A 22584-nucleotide genomic window follows, 5' to 3' on the forward strand; every position below is an offset into this window, starting at 1 on the left:
ACCATTCCATTAGATCATGTTTGACCTGTATCTCAATCAGCAGCCTGCCCTGGATCAGTAACCTTATCCAACTGAAATCTATCACACTCAGTTTTGACAGTTAATTCGTCCCCAGCCTCAGTAACCCCTTTGTGGGAGAGAGTTCCATCTTCCACTTGCTGCTGTGTGAGGGGGTGCTTCCATACATCACTCCTGAACAGCCTGGCTCCAGTTTTAACCCTCAGCCCCCTTGTTCTGGACTCCTCCTCGTTCTGGACTCCTCCTCTCTCTCTCCTCCTCCTCCCCCCCCCCCCCCCTGCCCCCACTCCCCCCAAACCTGAGGAAATAGTTTCTCTCCATCTGCCCCACCAAATTATTTCATAATCTCAAACACTTTGATTAAATCACCCATTAATCTACTATAATCAAGCAAATGCAAGCCTAGTCTGTGCAACGTCTCCGGATTTATTATTGGAGTGAACTTGCACTGTGCTCCATCCATGATTGATAAGATTTATCAGTTATGGGGATGGGTAGGGAGTTTTAGTTAAATTGGGTAGCATGGTTGGCGCAGGCTTGGAAGGACTGTTCCTGCGCTGTAATTTTCTTTGTTATCTGAGATGTGGAGCTCTGCCCTGCACTGCCCTAGCGCCTCACTGAAGGACCAAGAACCCTGGTTAAACTGCCCGTCCCCCATCCTCTACCCTAATCTGTAGAGCCCTCACACACTCTCCTGAGATTTAGCACTGACCAGCAATCAGTCAATGTGGCTCAGTGTGAGATGTAGTGACACACTGCTAACAAAGGACCCTGATCATCTCTCTCCCCACCCCCCCAACTCCTTTCTCTCCTTCCTCACTCAGAGCTTTGTGGGAATCCTTACTGCTCTCCGCGGGGTAGCGATTTGGGAACAGTGTGGTGGGCTTGCATGGTCCCTGGTCACTGTGTACTGGGGACAGAAGCTGCAGCCCCCCCTGTTACTGAAGGAATGTGACTGTCCGCTGTATCTCCTGTGTTTGCTTCCACAGGTCTCCAGAACACGGGGCTTCACCGTACCCGAATCCACATCCACCCTGAGCCCCTCTGCTCATCCACCACGTGGCCCCTCCAGCAAACTCATCAACAAGAAGTGCACTCGGCTGGTCAACCAGGGGGTGCAGACAGGTAAGTGCCTGGGAGGAGTCACCGGGGTTTCAGGTGGAACTGTGTTCAATTTCTGGTCATAGAGGTTTACAGCATGGGGAAACAGGCCCTTCGGCCCAACATGTCCGTGCCGCCCAGTTTTTAATCACTAAGCTAGTCCCAATTGCCCGTGTTTGGTCCATATCCCCCTATACCCATCTTACCCATGTAACTGTCAAAACGCTTTTTAAAAGACAAAATTGTACCTGTCTTTACACAACCTCAGGCTAAAGGGACGATCCTTTAAAACAGAGATGAGGAGGAATTTCTTCAGCCAGAGGGTGGTGAATCTGTGGAACTCTTTGCCGCAGAAGGCTGTGGAGGCCGGGTCATTGAGTGTCTTGAAGGCAGAGATAGATAGGTTCTTGATTGATAAGGGGATCAGGGGTTATGGGGAAAAGACAGGAGAATGGGGATGAGAAAAATATCAGCCATGATTGAATGGTGGGGCAGACTCAATGGGCCGAGTGGCCTAATTCTGCTCCTGTGTCTTATGGTCTTATGGTCTCTGGACCGTTTTGTATCTCGCCCCTCTCATCGTAAACCTATGCCCTCTAGTTTGAGACTCCCCTGCCTTTGGCTTGTCCTTTGGTGGGAAGCAAACCATGCTGGTTAGAGGGGACCTGGAGCTCCGTCTCAGGTAAAAAAAAAAACCTCTATAGCACCTTTCATGACCCCTTGATGAACCAAAGAACTTCCCAGCCAACCCAGTCTGTGAGATCCTGCAGGGAAACTCAGCAACCAATTTGCACAGCAAGATCCCACAAGCAGCAATGTGAAAACAGATAAACCTGTTACTACATAGCACAAAACTTTACATGTTGATGTTCAAAGAGACTTGTGTGTGTTTGTACAAGGAACACAGAAAGTTAGTATCTCGACACAGTTAACAATTAGGAAGGCAAATAGCATATTGGCCTTTATTGCAAAGGGATTGGAGTACAGGAATAAAGTTGCTCGAATTGATTTTGATTTTGATTTGATTTATTATTGTCACATGTATTAACATACAGTGAAAGGTATTGTTTCTTGCGTGCTATACAGATAAAGCATACTGTTCATAGAGAAGGAAAGGAGAGAGAGTGCAGAATGTAGTGTTACAGTCATGGCTCGGGTGTAGAGAAAGATCAACTTAATGCAAGGTAGGTTCATTCAAAGGTCTGATGGCAGCAGGGAAGAAGCTGTTCTTGAGTCGATTGGTATGTGACCTCAGACTTTTGTATCTTTTTCCTGATGGAAGAGAGAATGTCCAGGGTGTGTGGGGTCCTTGATTATGCTGGTTGCTTTTCTGAGGCAGCGGGAAGTGTAGACAGAGTCAATGGATGGGAGGCTGGTTTGCGTGATGGACTGGGCTACATTCACACCCTTTTGTAGTTCCTTGTGGTTTTGGGCAGAGCAGGAGCCATACCAAGCTGTGATACAACCAGAAAGAATGCTTTCTATGGTGTATCCGTAAAAGTTGGTGAGAGCCGTAGCGGACATGCCAAATTTCCTTAGTCTTCTGAGAAAGTAGAGGCATTGGTGGGCTTTCTTAACTATAGTGTCGGTATGGGGGGACCAGGACAGGTTGTTGGTGATCTGGACACCTAAAAACCTGAAGCTCGCGACCCTTTCTACCTGGGTAGGGTTTGGGTGAAACCACACCTGGTTTTGGTCTCCAGTTTTAAGGAAGGATTTACTTTGAGGCAGTTCAGCAAAGGTTCACCAGATTAGGCGCTGGAACAAGAGGCTAGGTTTTTGAGAGTAAATTGGGCCTAATATTCTCTGGGTTCAGAAGAATGAGATGTGGTTAACCATCGACAGAGTAGACACTGAGAGGATTCTTCCCCTAACTGGGGAATCTCGTGAAAAGGATCTTTTATTCTTCGTGTCAGGATAAGGGAGCAATCATTTCAGACTGAAATGAGGAGAAAATTCTTCACTCAGAGGTTTGTGAATATTGGATTTCTCTATCCGAGGGTTATCGATGCTCCATCAAACATTTCACTTTGAGGATGATACATTTTTGATACAGGAAGCAGGCCAGAAAGTAGAGTCGATGCCATGATCAAATCAGCTGTGATGTTGCTGCTGCAGATCAGTCTTGTGTGGCCATTGGGTCCTCCCTCACCCTGGCACACATCCCCCCCCCCTTGCCCTGGCTTTTCCTGTTGTAGTAGAGACAGACGCTCCCCACAATCACAATCAATGGGGTGGCACAGTGCTTAGCACTGCTGCCTCGCAGCGCCAGGGACCCGGGGCAGCACGGTGGCACAGTGCTTAGCACTGCTGCCTCGCAGCGCCAGGGACCCGGGTTCAATTCCCAGCTTGGGTCACTGTCTGCATGAAGTCTGTACATTCTCCCCGTGTCTGCATGGGTTTCCTCCGGTTTCCTCCCACAATCTGAAAGACATGCTGGTTAGGTACATTGACCCGAACAGGCGTCGGAGTGTGGCGACCAGGGGAATTTCACAGTAACTTCATTACAGTGTTAATGTAAGCCTTACTTGTGACTAATAAATAAACTTTTATAAGCTTTAAAAAACTGTCTTTCTCTGTTTGTAACAAGTGCTGTTTCATGTCTTCTGTCAGAATCTCTGGAGATTGTGACAAGTGCTAAGGGGAGACGGACACGTGATGCGGGTGTGACCTTCCCTTCGCCGGATTCAAACTCGACCCTGGCTCGTTCAGCTGCCCTGGGCACTCAGCGCCAACACTCAGCCTCTCCCACAGGCCGCAGTTTCTCTGCCAAGGACAGGAAGAAGAAGGGCAGCTCACACACTGAGAGGGGACATGGGCAAGGGGGCAGGACGTTGGCTGGGCCAGGTGAGATACCATTCCATTCAGTCAGGAGTCAACCACTCAATTCATCACCCATTGCTGTTGTGATGAGTCTGTGAGGATAGGAAGTAAAACTGGGGAGGAGGAGAAGATCATCTGTTACTGAATGGTCTCCTCCTGTTTCTGTGTGACAGGCTCGAAGGGCTGAATGGCCTCCTCATGGTCCCATGTAACAGGCTCGGAGGGCTGAATGGCCTCCTCCTGTTCCTGTGTGACAGGCCCAAGGGGCTGAAATGGTCTCTTTCTGTTCCTGTGTAATGGGCTTGAGGGGCTGAATGGCCTCTTCCTGTTCCTGTGTGACAGGCTCGAGGGGCTGAATGGCCTCCTCCTGGTCCTGTGTGACAGGCTCGAGGGGCTGAATGGCCTCCTCCTGGTCCTGTGTGACAGGCTCGAGGGGCTGAATGGACTCCTGTTCCCGTGATTCTCTCCCTATGAAGGCTTTATAACTTCAATTCCTAATGGCCCTTCCTTCAAACCCCTCACCCCAAAATCTAAACCGTTCTGAGAATTCTTGCATCTTTTATTATTGGGGTATCACATTTCCGCGTGCACTTTCTGGGCTGGAGTGGGATTTCCCAGTGGGGTGAAGAGTCGGCCCCCCTCAGTCTCCTCTCCCAGTATTTACAGGTGGGATTTGTTATTGGGCTGTGGGTAGTCCATGTTGGGATAACCTGTGCTGTGGGGGTGAGAGCTAACCTGTGCCTATTTTATCAAACTCCAGCCTGGTTTATTCCTGCCGGTGAGCTGAAGTGGGCCTCGAGGAAAGAGAATGTTCCGGGACCCTGCCACAGCTCCACTTCAGGCAATTTTACATTGTTACCATCGACCGCCGTGTGCAGAGAGCCACTGCAAGAGAAACAGCTACAGCAGCAATGGACCAGCGACCCGGCGAGATGCCGGGACACAGAGCTGTCACAGATCGCTGCTGCTCTGAGGAACCCTTCCCCTTTGATACGTATCACCCTGAAAGTAAGGATAACACGTGAGGCTCTGATAGTGGCGAACGTTTGCAATAACAGACACTGTTCCAATGATAAAGTTCAGGGTGTGAGGCTCTGAGGGAGGATTCAAGCCCCAGTCGTCAGCAGTGTGTCAGCTGAGTGAATAAACTTCCTAATGAAGCAGGGGTGTTGGTGAGTGTGTGGAGGAGACAGTTTAACATTCAGCTGCAGGAATTAATCGAGAATGTCACGGTTATTTATTACCATACAGCGGTTTTACAGAGAGATTTCTCATATCCTCTAATCCGCGTATTAAGAAAGATGACTTTTCTCTTTTGGAATACTGAATTACACAAATTTTAGTGCAGAAGGAGGCCATTTGACCCACTTGGTACACCCACCCTCTCCCCGTAACCCTGCACATTCTTCCTTTTCCGCTAACAGTCTAATCCCCTTTCGAATGCTTCAATTGAACCTGCCTCCACTGCACTCCCAGGCACGGCATTCCAAACCCAAACCACTCAGTGATGATAACATTTCTCCTCAAGACATTTCTGTTTCTTTTGCCGTTGACTTTAAATCTATGCCCTCTCCTCTTCAATCCTCCTGTGAGAGTGGGAACGGTTCCTCCCACCTACTCTCGCCAAGTCCTTTATCAAATTTCCTCTCAGCCCTCGAGTCAGAGAGTTTTACTCGGACAAAAAGAGGCCCGAGGCCCATCATGTCTGCCCCAGCCTTCTAGCGCCTATCCTAATCTCATTTACCAGCACTTGCTCTGTAGCCTTGTATGCGATGACGTTTCAAGTGCTCATCTAAATATTACTAAAATGTTGTGAGGGTTCCCGCCTCTGCCACCCTTTCAGGCAGCGAGTTCCAGATTCCCACCACCCTCTATCTACCCTGTCTATTTTCCTCATAATTCTGCACACCTCAATCAGGTCCCCTGTCAGCCTCTCTGCTCGAAGGAAACCAGCCCCAGCCTAACCAGCCTCTCTTCAAAGCTGAAACGTTCCAGCCCAGGCAACATTCTGGCGAACCTCCTCTGCACCCTTCCTATAGCGTGCTGACCAGAACTGCACACAGTGCTCTAGCTGTGGCCTAACAAGCATTTTATACAGCTCCATCATCACCTCCCTGCTCTTATAGTCAGTGCCTCAGCTAATAAAGGCAAGTATCCGATACGCTTTCTTAACCACCTTATCTACCTGTTCTGCCTTCTTCAGGGATCTGTGGACATGCACCCAGGGTTCCTCTGGTCCTCTGTACTTCCCAGCATCCTCCTGTTCATTGTATACCTTTACCTTGTTAGTCCTCCCAAAATGCAACACCTCTCACTTTCAGGGTTAAATTCCATTTGCCACTGTCCTGTCCATCTGACCACCCGTCCATATCATAAGACCATAAGACATAGGAGCGGAAGTAAGGCCATTCGGCCCATCGAGTCCACTCCACCATTCAATCATGGTTGATTTCAACTCCATTTACCCGCTCTCTCCCCATAGCCCTTAATTCCTCGAGAAATCAAGAATTTATCAATTTCTGTCTTGAAGACGCTCAACGTCTCGGCCTCCACAGCCCTCTGTGGCAATGAATTCCACAGACCCACCACTCTCTGGCTGAAGAAATTTCTCCTCATCTCTGTTCTAAAGTGACTCCCTTTTATTCTAAGGCTGTGCCCCCGCGTCCTAGTCTCCCCTGCTAATGGAAACAACTTCCCTACGTCCATCCTATCTAAGCCGTTCATTATCTTGTAAGTTTCTATCAGATCTCCCCTCAACCTCCTAAACTCCAATGAATATAATCCCACGATCCTCAGACGTTCATCGTATGTCAGGCCTACCATTCCTGGGATCATCCGTGTGAATCTCCGCTGGACCCGCTCCAGTGCCAGTATGTCCTTCCTGAGGTGTGGGGCCCAAAATTGCTCACAGTACTCCAAATGGGGCCTAACCAGTGCTTTATAAAGCCTCAGAAGTACATCCCTGCTTTTGTATTCCAAGCCTCTTGAGATAAATGACAACATTACATTTGCTTTCTTAATTACGGACTCAACCTGCAAGTTTACCTTTAGAGAATCCTGGACTAGGACTCCCAAGTCCCTTTGCACTTTAGCATTATGAATTTTGTCACCGTTTAGAAAATAGTCCATGCCTCTCTTCTTTTTTCCAAAGTGTACGACCTCGCACTTGCCCACGTTGAATTTCATCAGCCACTTCTTGGACCACTCTCCTAAACTGTCTAAATCTTTCTGCAGCCTCCCCACCTCCTCAATACTACCTGCCCCTCCACCTATCTTTGTATCATCGGCAAACTTGGCCAGAATGCCCCCAGTCCCGTCATCTAGATCGTTAATATATAAAGAGAACAGCTGTGGCCCCAACACTGAACCCTGCGGGACACCACTTGTCACCGGTTGCCATTCTGAGAAAGAACCTTTTATCCCAACTCTCTGCCTTCTGTCTGACAGCCAATCGTCAATCCATGTTAGTACCTTGCCTCGAATACCATGGGCCCTTATTTTACTCAGCAGTCTCCCGTGAGGCACCTTGTCAAAGGTCATCCTTGAATGGGTGTAAATTGAGAGAGGTGGATACTCAGCGAGACTTTGGTGTCCTCGTGCATCAGTCGCTGAAAGTGAGTGCGCAGGTACAGCAGGCAGTAAAGAAGGCAAATGGTATGTTGGCCTTCACAGCGAGAGGATTTGAGTATAGGGATAGGGATGTTTCGCTGCAATTGTATAAGGGGTTAGTGAGGCCATACTTGGAGTGGTTTTGGTGTCTTTATCTGGGGAAGGACGTCTTTGCTATAGAGGGAGCACAACGAAGGTTTACAGGCTGATTCCTGGGGTGGCAGGTCTGTCTATGAGGAGAGACTAAGTTATTTAGGATTATATTCACTGGAGTTTAGAAGAGTGAGAGGGGATCGTATAAGAACTTTATAGAATTCTAACAGGGTTAGAAAGGGTAGATTCAGAAAGAATGTTCCCAATGGTGGGGGAGTCCAGAACTAGGGGTCATAGTTTGAGGATAAGGGATAAACCTTTTAGAACTGAGGTGAGGAGAAATTTCTTCACCCAGAGGGTGGTGAATGTGTGGAATTCACTCCCACAGAAAGTATTTGAGGTCAAAACGTCTGATTTCAAGAAGAAATTAGAAATAACTCTAGGGGCTAAAGGGATCAGGGGATATGGGATGGGGAGGGGGGGGGGGGGGGGGGCCTGGTGGGGAGTGTACGGGACCATGTTTGTGTGTGTGTTTGACCACAATTTGCCATGGATTAGTTCCTGAAGCGAGGGGAAGAATCTCGTTCTGATTCTGATGTGGCCAAAGCAACAGAACCCCAGGAGAGAAAAGTGAGGTTCCTGTATACACACACACACACACATACACACACACAGTGACAGCTACTCGGGCTTTGGATTTTCCTGACTGCTGGAGCCTCCTGGCCTGTCCTGGAATGCCTAGTTTGCAGGGAGGGGCTCCCAAACATTGCAATGTACCGAGTGATCTGAAGCACCATCTCAATACAAAACACTGTTCACTCTCCAGCATGTCTCTCCTGTACTCCAGGAGCCAGAGAGAACAAAATGCAAAGAAACACCAACATATGATGGAGTGTGTGTGGGTCTCGGATAATACGCGGGAGGCTAATTCCCTGGGGGTTGAGCTCCGAGTGAAATTGAAGACCATTGCTGAATTTGATAAAGTTCCTCTTTCTGATAGTAAAATCAAGCAGCATACTGACGAAATGTCAGCTTATACTGACCAGAATTAGAAATGTGTGGAAAGTTTACCCTGTAACTCACAGCGTGGGCTGTCAGCTCTTAGCCAACATCAGTAAATTGACAGGGATTCTATTAGAGACAATTTCTTCTTTTGCAAAGAATTGCTCAGTCATGTGACCAGAAAGAGAATCTTTTCTGTCACAACAGCTAATCAAATCAAATCAAAGCAAAACAACCTCCACTGCCAGGAGCAATAGCATCTCCAAAGAACAAAGAAAGTTACAGCACAGGAACAGGCCCTTCGGCCCTCCAAGCCTGCACCCACCATGCTGCCCGACTTAACTAAAACCCCCTACCCTTCCGGGGACCATATCCCTCTATTCCCATCCTATTCATGTACTTGTCAAGACACCCCTTAAAAGTCACGACCGTATCCGCTTCCACTACCTCCCTCAAACAAGAACAAAGAACAATACAGCACAGGAACAGGCCCTTCGGCCCTCCAAGCCCGCGCCGCTCCCCGGTCCAGGATTGAATCCTGAATCCAGGATCCCCGCCCAATTTTCCAGCCTATCTACATACCAATATCCTATCCACCGAGCTGTCCCTCACAGCTACGATGCTTTGTTCATTACAACCTATTAACTTACCCCCACCCCCCCATTCCAGACCATGTGATCTCCAGGGAGAGGCGAAAACCCAGAGTGAAAAACCCCAGGGCCAATATGGGGAAAAAAAAAATCTGGGAAATTCCTCTCCGACCCCCTGAGGCGATCGAAACGAGTCCAGGAGATCACAATGGCCCCGATCGGAAAATGCTTCCCAACCCTAGTCATTTCCACTTCCACGAACACCATATGAATCCCCTGCCCCCGAGACAGGTTCCCAACTATCCGCAGTCTCACTCTGTACTGGCACCAGCAAGATGATCGTAGAATGAAACCTTGAAACGAGAAACCAGGAACAATTAGCCCGCGCCGCTCCCTGGTCCAAACTAGATCACCCTTTTGTATCCCTCCATTCCCACTCCGTTCATATAGCTGTCTAGATAAGTCTTAAACGTTCCCAGTGTGTCCGCCTCCACCACCTTGCCCGGCAACACATTCCAGGCCCCCACGACCCTCTGTGTGAAATATGTCCTTCTGATATCTGTGTTAAACCTCCCCCCCTTCACCTTGAACCTATGACCCCTCGTGAACGTCACCACCGACCCGGGGAAAAGCTTCCCACCGTTCACCCTATCTATGCCTTTCATAATTTTATACACCTCTATTAAGTCTCCCCTCATCCTCCGTCTTTCCAAGGAGAACAACCCCAGTTTCCCCATTCTCTCCTCATAACCAAGCCCCTCCATACCAGGCAACATCCTGGTAAACCTCCTCTGTACTCTCTCCAAAGCCTCCACGTCCTTCTGGTAGTGTGGCGACCAGAACTGGACGCAGTATTCCAAATGCGGCCGAACCAACGTTCTATACATCTGCAACATCAGACCCCAACTTTTATACTCTATGCCCCGTCCTATAAAGGCAAGCATGCCATATGCCTTCTTCACCACCTTCTCCACCTGTGACGTCACCTTCAAAGATCTGTGGACTTGCACACCCAGGTCCCTCTGCGTCTCTACACCCTTTATGGTTCTTCCATTTATCGTGTAGCTCCTCCCTACATTATTCCCACCAAAATGCATCACTTCGCATTTATCAGGATTGAACTCCATCTGCCATTTCCTTGCCCAAATTTCCAGCCTATCTATATCCTTCTGTAGCCTCTGACAATGTTCCTCACTATCTGCAAGTCCTGCCAGTTTTGTGTCGTCCGCAAACTTACTGATCACCCCAGTTACTCCTTCTTCCAGATCATTTATATAAATCACAAACAGCAGAGGTCCCAATACAGAGCCCTGCGGTACACCACTAGTCACAGGCCTCCAGCCGGAAAAAGACCCTTCCACTACCACCCTCTGTCTTCTATGACCAAGCCAGTTCTCCACCCATCTAGCCACCTCCCCCTTTATCCCATGGGATCCAACCTTTTTCACTAGCCTACCATGAGGGACTTTGTCAAACGCTTTACTAAAGTCCATATAGACAACATCCACGGCCCTTCCTTCGTCAACCATTTTGGTCACTTCTTCAAAAAACACCACCAGGTTCGTGAGGCATGACCTCCCTCTCACAAAACCATGTTGACTATCGTTAATGAGTTTATTCCTTTCTAAATGCGCATACATCCTATCTTTAAGAATCTTCTCCAACAACTTCCCCACCACGGACGTCAAGCTCACCGGCCTATAATTACCCGGGTTATCCTTCCTACCCTTCTTAAATAACGGGACCACATTGGCTATCCTCCAATCCTCTGGGACCTCACCTGTGTCCAGTGACGAGACAAAGATTTGCGTCAGAGGCCCAACTATTTCACCTCTCGTCTCCCTGAGCAGCCTTGGATAGATTCCATCAGGCCCTGGGGATTTGTCAGTCTTTATATTCTCTAACAAACCTAACACTTCCTCCTTTGTAATGGAGATTTTCTCCAACGGTTCAACACTCCCCTCCGAGACACTCCCAGTCAACACATCCCTCTCCTTAGTGAATACCGACGCAAAGTATTCATTTAGGATCTCCCCTACCTCTTTGGGCTCCAAGCATAAGTCCCCACTTTTGTCCCTGAGAGGTCCGATTTTTTCCCTTACAACCCTTTTGTTCCTAACGTATGAATAAAATGCCTTGGGATTCTCCTTAATCCTGTCTGCCAAGAACATTTCGTGACCCCTTTTTGCTCTTCTAATTCCCCGTTTGAGTATTTTCCTACTTTCATTATACTCCTCCAGAGCTCCCTCCGTTTTTAGCTGCTTGGACCTAACATACGCCTCTCTTTTCCTTTTGACCAGCCCCTCAATTTCCCTGGTTATCCACGGTTCTCTAATCCTACCCTTCCTATCCTTCTTTTTTACAGGCACATGCTTGTCCTGTAGCCCTAACAACCGTTCCTTAAAAGACTGCCACATACCAGATGTGGATTTACCCTCAAACAGCCTCTCCCAATCAAGAGCTGCCAATTTCTGCCTGATCCCAATAAAGTTAGCCTTGCCCCAATCCAACACCTTACCCTTGGGACACCACTCATCCTTTTCCATCACTATCCTAAAGCTAACAGAATTGTGGTCACTATTTGCCACATGTTCCCCGACCAAAACTTTGAAGACCTGACCGGGTTCATTCCCCAGCACCAGGTCCAGTATAGCCCCCTCTCTAGTTGGGCTGTCCACATATTGTTCCAACGAACCCTCCTGTACACATTTTACAAATGTCTCACCATCCAGAGTCCCTGCCCTCAGCGATTTCCAGTCTATACCAGGGAAATTGAAGTCTCCCACTACAACAACCCTATATTTCCTGCACCTATCCAGTATCTCCTGACATATCCATTCTTCCACTTCCCTTGGGCTGTTGGGGGGCCTGTAGTACACCCCCAACATAGTGACTGCGCCTTTCCTGTTTCTAAGCTCCACCCAGAGTGACTCGCTACACGACTCCTCCGAATTGTCCTCCCTCTGCACCGCTGTAATATGCTCTCCAACCAATACCGCTACTCCCCCACCTCTTTTGGCCCCTCCTCTGTCTCGCCTAAAACACTTGTACCCTGGAATATTCAGCTGCCAGTCCTGTCCCTCTTTCAACCAAGTCTCCGTCACCGCAACCACATCCAAATTCCTCGTGCGCATTAAGGCCCCAAGTTCGTCTGTTTTACCTGCTACGCTCCTTGCATTGAAGTATAAGCACTCCAGACCCCCAGGCTCAGTGAGGTCGTCCTCCCCCAGAGTGCTCTTCTTCTTTGCCAGCCTTGTCCCAGCCCCAAGCTCGTCCCCAGCCACCACACTTATAGACCTAATAGTTTGATCCCCACCCCCCTGCCACACTAGTTTAAACCCCCCCGAACTGCATTAGCAAAGCTCCCAGCCAGGATATTTGTGCCCTTCCAACTTAGTTGTGACCCCTCCCTCTTGTACAGGTGCCATCCTCTCCTGAAAACCTCCCATTGGTCTATGAAAATAAAGCCCTCCCTCCTGGACCAGTCCTTTAGCCAGGCATTCATTTGAACCAACTCCCTATTCTTATCCTCACTGGCACGAGGCATTGGGAGCAGCCCAGAGATGGCCACCCTAGTGACCCTACTTTTTACCCTATTTCCCAACTCCCTGAATTGCTCCCTTAGGACCCCCCTACTCTTCCTATCTACGTCATTTCCACCAATGTGTATAATGACATCGGCAGCGAGTTCCAGACACCCACCACCCTCTGTGTCAAATACCTGCCTCGTACATCTCCTTTAAACCTTGTCCCTCACACCTTAAACCTGTGCCCCCTAATAATTGACTCTTCCACCCTGGGAAAAAGCTTCTGACTATCCACTCTGTCCATGCCTCTCATAATCTTGTAGACTTCTATCAGGTCTCCCCTCAACCTCCGTTGCTCCAGTGAGAACGAACCAAGTTTCTCCAACCTCTCCTCATAGCTAATGCCCTCCATACCAGGCAACATCCTGGTAAATATTTTCTGTACCCTCTCCAAAGCCTCCACATCCTTCTGGTAGTGTGGTGACCAGAATTGAACACTATATTCCAAGTGCGGCCTAACTAAGGTTCTATAAAGCTGCAACATGACTTGCCAATTTTTAATTCAGTGCTCCGGCCGATGAAGGCAAGCATGCCGTATGCCTTCTTGACTACCTTCTCCACCTGCATTGCCACTTTCAGTGACCTGTGTACCTGTACCCCAGATCCCTCTGCCTATCAATACTCTTAAGGGTTCTGCCACTTACTGTATATTTCCTATCTGTATTAGACCTTCCAAAATGCATTACCTCCCATTACCTCCCACTGACAGGAAAAATCAAAGGACTCATGAGTAAAGCGAAAGAACCTTTAGAGACGCAAGGACTGATTAGGGACAGTCAGCATGGCTTTGTGAGTGGAAAATCTTGTCTCTCAAATTTAATTGAGTTTTTTGAAGGGGTAACCAAGAAGGTAGATGAGGGCAGTGCAGTTGATGTTGTCTACATGGACTTTAGCAAGGCCTTTTACAAGGTACCGCATGGTAGGTTGTTGCATAAAGTTAAATCTCACAGGATCCAGGGTGAGGTATCTAAATGGATACAAAATTGGCTTCTTGACAGAAGCCAGAGGGTGGTTGTCGAGGGTTGTTTTTCAAACTGGAGGCCTGTGACCAGCGGTGTGCCTTGGGGATCAGTGCTGGGCCCACTGTTATTTGTCATTTATATTAATGATTTGGATGAGAATATAGGGGGCATGGTTAGTAAGTTTGCAGATGACACCAAGATTGGTGGCATGGTGGACAGTGAGGAAGGTTATCTCCAATTGCAGCGGGATCTTGATCAATTGGGCCAACGAATGAATGGCAGATGGAGTTTAATTTAGACAAATGCAAGGTGATGCATTTTGGTAGATTGAACCAGGGCAGGACTTACTCAGTTAATGGTAGGGCATTGGGGAGAGTTACAGAACAAAGAGATCATGGGGTACATGTTCATAGCTCTTTGAAAGTAGAGTCACAGGTGGACAGAGTGGTGAAGAAGGCATTTGGCATGCTTGGTTTCATCGGTCAGAACATTGAATACAGGAGTTGGGACGTCTTGTTGAAGTTGTACAAGACATTGGTAAGGCCACATTTGGAATACTGTGTGCAATTCTGGTCACCCTATTATAGAAAGGATATTATTAAACTAGAAAGAGTGCAGAAAAGATTTACTAGGATGCTACTGGGACTTGATGGATTGAGTTATAAGGAGAGGCTGAATGGACTGGGACTTTTTTCTCTGGAACGTAGGAGGCTGAGAGGTGACCGTCTAGAAGTCTATAAAAGAATGAGGGGCATAGACAAGGTAGATAGTCAATATCTTTTCCCAAAGGTAGAGGAGTCTAAAACTAGAGGGCATAGGTTTAAGGTGAGAGGGGAGAGATACAAAAGTGTCCAGAGGGGCAATTTTTTCACACAGAGGGTGGTGAGTGTCTGGAACAAGCTGCCTGAGGTAGTAGTAGAGGCGGGTACAATTTTATCTTTTAAAAAGCATTTAGATAGTTACATGGGTACGATGGGTATAGAGGGATATGGGCCAAATGCAGACAATTGGGATTAGCTTAGGGGTTTAAAAAACAAAATAAGGGCGGCATGGACAAGTTGGGCCGAAGGGCCTGTTTCCATGCTGTAAACCTCTATGACTCTCTGAAGTGAATCCTGACATCCAGGTCAGCCACTGAATCCTGCACCGTGAAACCCTTGTTGCCAAAACAATGCCACCTGAGTACCTGGTGTTGGACCAGTCAATTGTGTCAAGTCATGTCCTTTGATTATTTTGTGTGGTGAGATGGGAGCTGGGTTCCAGGGTTTATTCATGCACACACAGGGAGGTGTCTGATGATTCTTGGAGGCTTGTAGATCTTTCAGATATATTTAGTCATCGGAATGAGCTGAATGTTAAAATGTCGGGAGAACGCAAGCATGACTGTCGAGACAAAACTTCAAGGCTTCAGACGAAAACTCTCTCTCTTTAACAGAAAAAGGTAGCAAGTGGGTCGATTGGGATGTTTGAGCTGGCTTCAGCAAAACCGTCAGTAAAAACCACCCTCAACCTCATCTCCACACTTCAGACACCACGAGAGATGTTTGAATGCTATTTCCCCTCCACGGTTATGTGATCCATTTTCTCTTGAATCATCAAAGACGCTGTCATGGAAAGCACAAGAGGAATTTGTCGATCTCGGGACGAATCATACACTGAAACTGAAGTTTGCAGAAATGCCCCTGCCATTTTGGTTGCTTGCGGGACAAGAATGTCCATCGATTTCCCATCGCACTGTGGCAGTACATTTCCCTCAACCAATTGGTGTTCTCAGCGCAGAATAATGTAGGAAACTTGTCAGTGGAACCGGGCCTGCGAGTTTCCCGAACATCAATTCCTCCCTGGATCAAGAGGCTGTGCTCAGAGGCAGGCCCAGCCATCAGGTTAACACTTATCAGCAGGATGCTGCTCACAGGATCTCCTTGCGTTTCTGAACTTTCACATTGACAAATGCAGACTTAAAACTGAAAGCAATTAGAATCTTTAATGGGAAACATTTTTAAATTGTATACATTTATTGCCTTTGACATTGAAATGGTGATGAAGCTTTCATTGTAAAGTTGTTAAACTAGGGCGGCACGGTGACACAGTGGGTTAGCACTGCTGCCTCACAGCGCCAGGGACCCGGGTTCAATTCCAGCCTCGGGTCACAGTCTGTGTGGAGTTTGCACGTTCTCCTTGTGTCTGCGTGGGTTTCCTCTGGGTGCTCTGGTTTCCTCCCACAGTCTAAAGATGTGCGTGTTAGGGTGCATTGGCCATGATAAATTGACCCTTAGTGTCGGGAGGTTAGCTAAGGTAAATGCATGGGGTGGGATTGTGGTCAGTGCAGACTCGATGGGCCGAATGGCCTCCTTCTGTACTGTAAGATTCTATGATAACGAAAGTTGCAGTGAATGGTGGCTTGGTGTGTTTTTAGGAGGTTTTAGAGATAAAAGGTTTTTGCCCGAGAGCAGCTCAGTTGGAGACAGGCCTCAGTATAAAAGCTGGGCTGTGACATAAGTTGGGGTTGGGAACCATTGGTGTAGATGGACAGGTATGAGTTTAATGAACAGCAGAATAGGATCGAAGGGCTAATGTTATCTAACAGGAGCAGGAGTTAACTTTCGAGTCCCTCAAGCTTGCTCTGAAATCTCTCTCGGTTCCCTTCATTTCCGAAACATTCTGTCAATCTCGACCCTGAACATACTGACTGACTGACCAGCCACAACCCTCTCGGGTAGAGGACTCCCAAGATTCACCATCAAGAAATCTCTCCTCATCTCAACCTCAAATGGGAGACCCCTTATCCGGAGATCATGCTCCCTCATTCCAGACTCTCTGGAAGATCCACTCAGAGGTTCAAACTGAAATGTTACTACTGCCTAATTAAATTCTCCCAGTCCGTGAAGGCCCAACATTAATGGTGGTGAGGATGTTCTGGAGAGGAGTGATCATAGAAGGGGCCAATGGCTGGGGGAGGGGCGATGATAGGAGGGGGCCAATGGCTGGGGGAGGGGCGATGATAGGAGGGGCCAATGGCTGGGGGAGGGGCGATGATAGGAGGGGCCAATGGCTGGGAGAGGGGCGATGATAGGATAAGAAGGAAGGGAAGGCCGATATTGGGATGGGATCCTTGTGTATGTCAGAGAATCTCTGTATAGGCGGGGGGGGAATCAGTCTGCTAAACGCGCTCTACATGGTTAATGGCAGCATGACTGAGCAATGCTGTATCCCAGCAGTGAATCTTCAGAGAAAACCGTGCACTCTGTGGCCCACTCTGAGATCAGGATCGAACCAGGAGTGTCTCAGTGTGCTGTGGCTCAATACAGAGCCCAGAATTGCACCCACAGATGTCTGCTTTATTTTATTGTTCGACAGGAGGCCTTACACATGAACCGACCGGATTTTATCTCCCATTCCCGGCAGCGGGTGAGGCGCCTGGAGTTACTGATGGAAGAGAGGAAGATACAGAGCATCCTGCAGAGTGAGAGAGAGAGACTTTTCAACCAGTCCCAGGAGACAGACCCCAGGAATAGGCAGGGCTGTCAGCATGGTAAGTACGAATGTGCACACGATTCTATATTATACCTCGTGTACCACTTTATCCACACTGACAGTGGAGTTTCCCAACCGGCATAACCCACTCACACACCTCCTATGAGTACCATCTGATATTCCACATGTCATTCAGACTCAGTCTGGTGGTGCATTATATTCCTGAGCTAGTAACCAAGGGCCTGCATTAGAAATCTGATATTTAATCAGTAAACGTGACCTTGTGGTCAGCTGGTTTAGTAGTGAAACCTGTTTATCCTTTTACGAGTCTCAGTGTGACTCCCACATTCATGTCACTACATTGTAACTGCCCTCTGAAGTGGTCTAGCAAGCAACATAGGTGTGCCCGGTGTATCTAGGATGGGTCATGGGACAGGTGGACTTGCCAGTGACACTCGCATCCTGCACCTTTGTAGTATAAAACTCCAATGGCTAATTGGATAGAAAGCAACCAAATCTTTACTTTTTCCAGACAGAGCTTTATTCCGAGAGAAATAAAACACCAATCCAATTCTCCTTTCTATCCTTTTGAGGAATCAAATCAAATTTAACCAATTAACACATAAAGGTGACAACCCCTTGGTTACTGATTATTCACCCAGTAATGTACTGAACCAATTAATCTCAAATTACTCACTCGTTAAGACCCTTGTCAGACCCCACTTGGAGTACTGTGCTCAGTTCTGGTCGCCTCATTACAGGAAGGATGTGGAAAAGATTGAAAGGGTGCAGAGGAGATTTACAAGGATGTTGCCTGGATTGAGTGGCATGCCTTATGAGGATAGGCTGAGGGAGCTCGGTCTTTTCTCCTTGGAGAGACGAAGGATGAGAGGTGTATAAGATGTTGAGAGGCATAGATCGGGTGGACTCTCAGAGGCTTTTTCCCAGGGTGGAAATGTCTGCTACGAGAGGACACAGGTTTAAGGTGCTGGGGCGTAGGTACAGGGGAAATGTTAGGGGGAAGTTTTTCACACAGAGGGTGGTGGGCGAGTGGAATCGGCTGCCGTCAGTGGTGGTGGAGGCAAACTCAATAGGGTCTTTTAAGAGACTCCTGGATGAGTACATGGGACTTAATAGGATAGAGGGTTATAGGTAGGCCTAAAAGGTAGGGATATGTTCGGCACAACTTGTGGGGCCAAAGGGCCTGTTTTGTGCTGTAGTTTTTCTGTTTCTACTCAATTGTGTGTGAACTATTTCCGATCCCAGCGTGTTTTATTGTTGGCGTTCAGCATGTTTAACAGTTTGTCTGGACGCCAGTATCACCTGTCTCTTGTATCTTTCAGCCGAAGCCATTTTACTGAAGAGGAAAATCCCAAAGCGGGAGATGTTTGACAGGTCCAAGCGGTGAGTGTTACTCTGGGAACACACACACACAGCAGCGGGAGTCAACAACATACAGCCCATTGAGCTTGCACTGCCAGCACTCCTCGCGCTCCTGGCTAATCTTGGCTTCCTTCAGCACCATTTTGCCAGCCACTCCCCATATTCCCATTTACTGGGATGTTACCCGGACTTGATGGTTTGAGTTATAAGGAGAGGCTGGATAGACTGGGAGTTTTTTTCCCTGGAGTGTAGAAGGCTGAGGGGTGATCTTCTAGAGGTCTATAAAATAATGAGCATAGATCAGCTAGATAGTCAATATCTTTTCCCAAAGGTAGGGGAGTCTAAAACTAGAGGGCACAGGTTTAAGGTGAGAGGGGAGATACAGAAGTGTCCAGAGGGACAATTTTTTCACACAGGGTGGTGAGTGTCTGGAACAAGCTGCCAGAGGTAGTAGTAGAGGCGGGTACAATTTTGTCTTTTAAAAAGCATTTAGACAGTTACATGGGTACAGAGGGATATGGGCCAAATGCGGGCAATTGGGATTAGCTTAGGGGTTAAAAAACAAAGGGGCAGCATGCACAAGTTGGGCCAAAGGGCCTGTTTCCATGCTGTAAACCTCTATGACTCTATCCCTTAACTAACTTAGAGATCAAAAATCTACCCATCCGAGCCTTCAGTTGATTCATGGGCGACACGGTAGCACAGTGGTTAGCACTGCTGCTTCACAGCTCCAGGGACCTGGGTTCGATTCCCGGCTTGGGTCACTGTCTGTGTGGAGTTTGCACATTCTCCTCGTGTCTGCGTGGGTTTTCTCCGAGTGCTCCGGTTTCATCCCACAGTCCAAAGATGTGCGGGTTAGGTTGATTGGCCATGCTAAAATTGCCCCTTAGTGTCCTGAGATGCGCAGGTTAGAGGGGTTTAGCGGGTGAATATGGGGGTAGGGCCTGGGTGGGATTGTGGTTGGTACAGACTCGATGGGCCAAATGGCCTGTTTCTGCACTGTAGGGTTTCTATGATTCTATGATTCAGTGATGGAAAGTCCAGACTGACAGTGATGTTTCCTATCACTGCCTAGGAATAGCCTAAAGCAGTGATAGGAAACCGCCTAACCCACTCACACCCCACAAAGGGGATCCTGCTGGCCTCAGATCTCCAATAACTCTTTGAGTGAAGTAGTTTCTCCTCACCTCAGTCCTATTGGATCTCATCCTGGGACTGTTCTCTCTGTGTTCACCCCATCGAGCCCTGGCAGAATGTGGTGGTGACGGTGGCGAGCTGGTCTGTGGTCCTGTTGGTGTCAGACTCTTGGGAATAGTCCACACAAACAGACACAATGATTGGATGGCCTCTTTCTGTGCTGCAACATTCCTATGGTTCTGAAACAACACCGCAGGGCACTCGGGATTCCTCTCTATCCGGGCACTCAACCCAAAGCTACCCAGCAACCGGGGGCACATCCTGAGTTCAAATCGCACCAGGTCAAAGTTACAAGAGATTGAATTGAGTAAATCTGGCTGTTTGTGACCTGGCGGGGAGGTGCCTAGGTGGGGGCTGGATGTAAGGGTCTGTATCCTGGGGGTGATGAGGGTCTCTGTCAATGGGGTAAGCTGGAGAGGAGGGTCGGGGACCCAGAATGGAGCAGTGGGTAGGACTGAGTTGTCTCCTTCACCATTGACGGTCCTGGAGCCACAAGAGTCGGGTGGTGGGATTTCACTCACGTCCTTTATCTGTCCATTTGCAGTCTGTACGACCAGCTTCCTGAGGTCATCAGGAAACGAGAGGAGGACAGGCGAAAGGCAGAGTATCAGACTAACAGACTGAAGGCTCAGCTGTACAGACAGGTAAGGCCTCACTCAGCAGCCCAGAGCAATGCACATTCCAACCTCACAATCCGAACCTGGGGAAGAGTGCTGTTGGAGTCACTGCTAAACTTGATCACTCTTGTACACAGTGCTGAGTGTGAATGGATATATATTTGTGTATGTACCTACACGATGCTGAAGTTTTTTATTTGTGGGTGTCGCTGGCTAGGTCAGCATTTATTACTAATGGCCCCCAAAGTTGCTAGTGAGCCACCGCCTTCATCCACCGCTGTCCGTGGTGTGGGTAATTTACACACAGTCCTCTTGAGGAGGAAATTCCAAAATATTGACCCAGTGGGTGTCGGTGTCTCTCTGTAAATGGCTAGTAGTTGTGTGGACGCAGTCTCTAAGCTGAACTGCTGCCACCTCATGGGCTGGGTTGTCACCTGAAGCATTCCCAGGATTATCCAGATCCGGGAATCGGGAGCTGGCTCCAGAGAGAGTGGCTGTACCTTCAGTTATCAGGCCTGCAGCTGAGAACATGGACCATTGGCAATCTGGTGTCCTGGGGCCCAGCCTGCCAGTCCCATGACCCCCAGCCTGCCTGTCCCGTACCCCCCCACCCCCGGGGCCCAGCCTGCCGGCCCCTTAACCCCCCCCCCCCCCCCAATGCCGGTCCATTCTTCTAAACCCCTTCTGCGCTCCCTCCAATGCATCCATATCCCTCCTATGGCACCGTGAACTGTACACAATATTGCAGCTGAGGTCTAACTAGTGTCTTGTATATATTCAGCAGAACCTCCTCGCTCCTGCACTTTGTACTCCATAGAACCATAGAAAATTACAGCTCAGAAACAGGCCTTTTGGCCCTTCTTGTCTGTGCAGAACCATTTTATGCCTAGTCCCACTGACCTGCACTTGGACCATATCCCTCCACACCCCTCTCATCCATGAACCCATCCAAGTTTTTCTTAAATGTTAAAAGTGACCCCGCATTTACCACTTTATCCGGCAGCTCATTCCACACTCCCACCACTCCTGTTAATAAAAACCCAGAATACTTCCTGCTTTATTAACTGCTCTCTTTACCTGACCTATTACACCCAGCTCCCTCTGTTCCTGCACTCCATTAAGAGTTTATCCTTTATTTTATATTGTCTCTCTATGTTCTTCTGACTGAAATGCACCACCTCAAACTTCTTCACATTGAACTTCATCTACCACCTATCTGCCCACCCCACCAACCTATCTCTGTCCTTTAGAAATTCTACACTGTTCTCCTCACAGTTTACAATACTGTTTTGTATCATCCGCAAACTTTGAAATTGTCCCCTGCACCAAGATCATTAATAAAGATCAGAAAAGCCACGGTCCCAATACCGACCCCTGGGGAAGACCACTACAAACCTTCCTCCAGCCTGAAAAATATCCATTAACCATTACTTTTTGCTTCTTATTATTCAGACAATTTTGTATCCATGCTCCAACTGCCCCTTTTATCCTGCGTTATAGCTTTTCTCAAGTCTGTTGTGTGGCACTGTATCAAATGCTTTCTGAAAGTCCATGTACACCACATCAACAGCATTACCCCCATCAACCCTTCCCCAAAAAACTCCAGCAAGTTAGTTAAACTTGATTTCCCTTTAGAACTCCATGCTCGCTTTTTCTAATCAACCCACATTTTTCCATGTGACAACTAATTCTATCCAGAATAATTGTTTCTGGAACCTTGCTGACCACTGATGTTAAACTGACTGGACTGTAATTGCTGGGAATATCCTTGTTGAACAAGGATGGAACATTTGCAATTCTCCAGACCTCTGGCACCTCCCCTGAGCCCAGAGTAGACTGGAAGGTTATGGCCAACACTCCTGCTAATTCCATTCTCACTTCCTTCAATATCCTTGGATAGATCCACCTGGTCCTGGGGTCTTGTCAACTTTCAGTACCTGCAGTCTATTCAACACTTCCTTCTTATCAATTTTAAACTCTTCTAAGGAAAGAATTTCCTTGTCTATGTCCTGGGTAACATCTATCTCCTTGGTAAAGACAGATCGAAAGTATAGAACCATAGAACATTACAGCGCGGAAACAGGCCTTTTGGCCCTTCTTGTCTGTGCCGAACCATTTTTCTGCCTAG

At 48.1% G+C, this 22584-nt stretch overlaps 1 protein-coding gene across 1 annotated transcript in view; it reads left to right on the forward strand.

The window, feature by feature from the left end:
* Positions 1 to 22584, forward strand: part of alms1 (ALMS1 centrosome and basal body associated protein) — a 115062-nt gene that overhangs the window by 80559 nt on the left and 11919 nt on the right. Inside the window, exons 14-19 of the mRNA XM_078200048.1 lie at positions 1008 to 1143; positions 3733 to 3966; positions 4703 to 4950; positions 17143 to 17317; positions 18603 to 18663; positions 20384 to 20483. Coding sequence (XP_078056174.1) covers positions 1008 to 1143; positions 3733 to 3966; positions 4703 to 4950; positions 17143 to 17317; positions 18603 to 18663; positions 20384 to 20483 — 954 coding nt within the window. The remainder of the gene's footprint in view (positions 1 to 1007; positions 1144 to 3732; positions 3967 to 4702; positions 4951 to 17142; positions 17318 to 18602; positions 18664 to 20383; positions 20484 to 22584) is intronic.

Source organism: Mustelus asterias, chromosome 1, assembly GCF_964213995.1.
Source record: "Mustelus asterias chromosome 1, sMusAst1.hap1.1, whole genome shotgun sequence".
Classification (NCBI taxonomy): domain Eukaryota; kingdom Metazoa; phylum Chordata; class Chondrichthyes; order Carcharhiniformes; family Triakidae; genus Mustelus; species Mustelus asterias.